The 4,596-nt window shown below is 41.3% G+C and overlaps 1 protein-coding gene across 1 annotated transcript; it reads right to left on the bottom strand.

Moving 5' to 3' along the window:
* Positions 1-209: 209 nt before the first annotated feature.
* On the bottom strand, positions 210-3,652 carry LOC149538705 (uncharacterized). Its single transcript, XM_089800040.1, has 3 exons — positions 2,791-3,652; positions 1,972-2,368; positions 210-1,586 (listed from the first exon to the last, which is right to left on the bottom strand). Exons 1-3 carry the CDS (start codon positions 2,891-2,893, stop codon positions 665-667), a joined length of 1,422 nt encoding a protein of 473 aa, XP_089656166.1. The 5' UTR covers positions 2,894-3,652; the 3' UTR covers positions 210-664.
* Positions 3,653-4,596: the final 944 nt, after the last annotated feature.

The raw sequence follows: 4,596 nt of genomic DNA, 5'->3' as shown, positions 1-4,596 counted from the left end.
ACATAATTCTGATTCCTGAACAAACTTCTATGAAACTATATACAAAATCTCAAATGAATGCTTTAGAAAACATACACAGTTATGCCAGGAACTTGGGAGTCAAATACCGGCATCTTTAGGGTACCTATTGTAGAATGATCTGAAGAGACTGTTCATTGCTATTTCTAATCCTTATAGGACGTTGCAGTAACTGTGTGATTCACTGGATATTGCAAGAAAATAATAACTCATGGCATATATGATAAGAAACTCATAGATAAAACACTAGCTACCATAAAGCTTGTACAGATGTAATAGTACCTACAGATTTGGTACTAGCATCGGGGTGATGGAGCTTTATTGGCCTTTGGGCTTTTATTACAGAGCCTGGTGTTGTAGAAATTATTCAAATAATATTCATGTAGTACATATTAGTTAGATCTAGACGAGAATGACAGAGAATATAGGACATGAAGACATAGGTTTACATGATTAAATCTTGACAATACGTCAAGGAAACTTGATGACATATACAAAGAAGACAGACTCCAAAGTTTTAGTTTTAAGTTAGCCCTCTAATGTGGGATAAATTAATTGGGACAAATGAGATATAAAGTGAGCAACCATGGTCGATTAATTGAAATGAGGAACAAACGGTACTTACCCACGTATGGAAATGTTGCCTTCACTCCAGCATATTTCTGTATTGAGTACCGATGTTGAGAACCACTCGCATTCCCACCCCTAGGAAGTCCCTCGTTACTCCCTCGCATTCGACTTCTCCCGATGCCCTCACATTACTTTTCTGATTCTCCACCTGCATTAACACAGTTTTATGTTGGGGGAGACTAGGAGGAAGCCCAATGTTCATGTTCCTAGGAGCCAAACTCTCTAAAAGCCCACCATAAGAAGCTGCTGCATTGTTTTCCCCAGTGGATGCTTGCAATGTATTATAACCTTGTTGTACTGCATTGAAGGACCCAAGTCCAACACAAGATTTCATCATATCCAGGAGGCCTGCATTGCCTTTCTCACTATCCATCTGAGAGCTCACAAAGGCGCTAGACATCTTTTCTCCTTCTCGCCTAGTCTCCATGGAGGCCGAGAATATTGATGAATTGATGGTGGGCTTTACACTCATTTGGGCTGCTTTCTGCAGCAAAGCCGTGGCTGACATGTTAGCAATGCTAGTCTCACTGCAACTGTTGTGGTGGGCGTACATGCTGGGAAGGCTTCTACTCATCTCACTGCCTCCATTGGATGGGAACGGCCAGTTTGTAGCCCCAACCATTCCACTTGATAAATCCACGCCATTCAGATTGCCTCGAACTTCACTAGATCCTGAGCCGAAAAGACTTGAATAAAGACTTCCCGTGCTAGATGACGATGTGAATGGCCATAATCCAGCTAAAGAAGGAATCTGTAACGGCGCTGTGTCATCATATAAATCTGAGGGTTTTGGCTGCTGCTGTGAAGGATGAACGCTGTCCATGGGATTTGGATGATCAGATGATATATTTATCCCCAGAGGAGAAGAGGAGTTCATCGTTGCCTTCTCCTGAGCCAAGGCATCACAGAAAGCTCGGTGTGTGATAAAGCTGTCCCTCCTGTGAATACAAAATGTCACATTCCACGCTTAGGATACTTGTGTACTTCACTAACTAACTACACAAGCTTTTCTCATACATTAATAACTTAGTATAGCAGGTTTAGAGACAAGCCAAACAGTGACGCAGAGGGCAGGCAGAAATTCAAATATAATAAGGAGTGGCGTGCGTTCTGAATCCGATCACGTGAATTCCTATGGCAGCTAAAGTTATACTGCAGAGTTGACGATCAGTGGGAAAATGCAGCGACAAAGACAACAAGTATGACAAAAGCACGCTGCCTGTCTAGTATGGAACAGGAATATCATATCCCAAGACAAGGAGAGACTAGGGTTTGATGGATGAATGAGTGAATGGATGAATGTATGTGTTTGAGAGTACATACCTAGAGAAGAGGGTTCCACAGTCGCATCGGTACTCCCGCGTACCACATGTTTTCATATGAGCCTTCCAGTCCGACTGAACGGCATACGTTTTGCTGCATTTGTCACATTTCCACTTCTTCTCTCCGTGTTTTCTAGAGAAGTGCTTCTTGATGCCAGTGAGGTCACCGAGAGCTCTGGAGGGATTGTGATGAACACAGCTCGTTTCGGGGCAGACGTAAACTCGTTTTGTGCTCTCCTTGCCGCTCCGCTGCCGCAGCTTCCACGGGAGATTATGGCCCCGCCTGTGCAGCTGCAGATTTTGATCCCGCTGAAATCCCTTGTTACACACTTGGCACACGAATCGATTCGTAGCCATTAGACTGTTCGGAGATAGAGCTATCACTTCCGCATCTGGGTCTGCATCTCAATCAAAATTTATTTCAGTTCACCATCCAAAACTACAATTTTTACTTCAGCAAAAAAAAAAATTTTGGCATATTTTCCACACTGGGATCCAATCTCGAACAAAGGACTTACACAATTTAAATCCAAGTTTTAGATGAGTGGTGTAGTAACTTTCAAAATAAAACATACCCAGTTTAAATCGGGAACTTCTTACAGGGACTGATTTATTTTTTTCAGTTACTAAATATATCAAACAGAAAACATACGCAATTTAAACCGCACGTTTACATATATCTACTTGAAGACTGCAAAATTCATACCAACTTAAAAAATATACATATCTTTTCTGCTGCCTAGAGAAAAGCATTTTTTACTGTAGATCTAGAAAGAATGAAAAGAATTTACAGGTGTAGTTGATTTGAGTCGGTGCTTGCCTGGATTTCCTGGTAAATTCCTCTTTCTCTTGGCAGGAGATGTGTAGTTATCAGAGGAAATGCTCGCGCTGGCTTCTCCGGATGCGCTTGTCATGTTAGACATGGCGGCTCCAAAGGATAAGAGTTTTAGGTTTACACGTAGAATAAGTAAAAGGCAGGCCTTTCTTAGGTCTTATCTAGGAGAGAAAGGGCAAAGACAATCATGATTGTGAAATAAACGCCTCATTCGCCCGTACATGTGCAGCAGTAGCAATGAATTCCAAGCAAAGCAGGAAAACGTGGCCTTGCCATTGTGGAGAGCAGAGATCCCTATGAAGCTAAGCCTAAGCCTAAGCCTATCAGGCTCAAACACAGATTTGGGTTATGATTTATTCCTTCACCTTTCCAGCCTAGGTATAAATCATCTAATGAATCCTGAGAAAAATGATGACCATGCCCTAAAAAGTGACATGAACCCTTTCTTTCTTTCCTCAAGGTTCAGCCATGGCTGCCTGATCTATAGATTTCTTTTTCTCCAGGCATGAGATGGGTTCCTGCGAGTGCTAGTGCTAGTGGAGGAGCAAAAGGAGGCAGAGAGAAGAAATGGAAGCTCCCAAGACAAAAAGGATCTGATGATCAGTACATCAATGAGGCCCTCTGCACCCTTATTCCTCCCGGTATGCCCATAATCACTTTCCAAAAAGCAAGATGGCCCATTGAAATTGGTGGGTGCCTCTGTATATGTATTTCATGCATCTGGGTATACTGTGTAGAGTACAGTTGCTAGGTAGGTATGGTCGACTGGATCAATTCAAGACGGGGTGCTTCTTTGATCCAACAAGAAGAAGAACGACAAAATAATATGCGATACAGAGTAGGTCGTACTTTCCCTAGAGGGAAACGACGCAATGTATAGGTAAGGTGAGGTGCGTGAAACCTGAGTGTGAGAAAGCGAAAGGAGGAATATCTCTGCAGTTTTTCTGACTTGATTAACTTTCACTCTTACCAAAACATGCCACCACCATTTTTACCGTTTGTCTTTTCCTGCCCTTAAATATGCCTCCGAGTGATTGTGGTACAAAAAAGGGAACGTCGCCTTTCAGGAAAAGAATGATACAAGCTTGATTGACTTGCTGATTGACATTGTATTTTTTAACCCGACAGTATAAAAAGCCCCAGCTTTGGGTGCCACCGCATGTATACTCCACTTGCATTGACCGCACTCATTATTCATCTGACATCAAATAGACAGCTAAAAGGCCCATGGCCATTCCCATTAATTCTAATTCTTCCTTTTGAAGCCCACGTTTAGGTGAACTAGTCGTAAATTAAGAAATGCAACACATCAATACAAGGGGAAAGAGACTTAGTAGACTTCTTAAATCTTATGTTGAATTATGTTGATTTTTTTGGTCTATCTTGTATGTACCTCAAGAGCTTAAAGCTAAGGTTTCAACATTTGGACATTTTTTGGATCTCTTGTAGGGGCTGTGGATTGCAAAATGGTCAAAAAGTGTCATTTTAAAAAACTCCATTATACTTGTTATGTTCACCCCCCACTAGTCACTCACCCAAAAAATTAATACTTTTGGCACAAATAGACCAATAAAATGATCAATTATTAATACATGTGTGACTGGCTATTAATACATGTGCTATTGACTATTAGTACATACGTTATCATTTTGGGGGGCTTTTAAAAAGCAATAATTGGAGGTATCAATTATGAAACCCTCATAGTAATTGGACCCCCTGGCAACTATGGATCTCTTACCTTGTTATTTTCTTCCTAAAAAAATTTGGAGAAACACTTTCAAATGGATAAGG

This window comes from Cupressus sempervirens, chromosome 9 (assembly GCF_028749045.1).
Source record: "Cupressus sempervirens isolate cs-2001-9-10 chromosome 9, ASM2874904v1, whole genome shotgun sequence".
Lineage (NCBI taxonomy): Eukaryota > Viridiplantae > Streptophyta > Pinopsida > Cupressales > Cupressaceae > Cupressus > Cupressus sempervirens.
The sequence above is the reverse complement of the archived record's forward strand: the minus strand, read 5'-3'. Positions and strand labels throughout refer to the sequence as shown.

Coding starts and splice junctions, on each gene's coding strand:
- LOC149538705 (XM_089800040.1), bottom strand. CDS start 2,893: ATGTCTAACATGACAAGCGCATCCGGAGAAGCCAGCGCGAGCATTTCC. Junction 2,369..2,790: donor GAATTTACCAGGAAATCCAG/GCAAGCACCGAC, acceptor ATTGAGATGCAG/ACCCAGATGCGGAAGTGATA. Junction 1,587..1,971: donor TGTGGAACCCTCTTCTCTAG/GTATGTACTCTC, acceptor TTGTATTCACAG/GAGGGACAGCTTTATCACAC.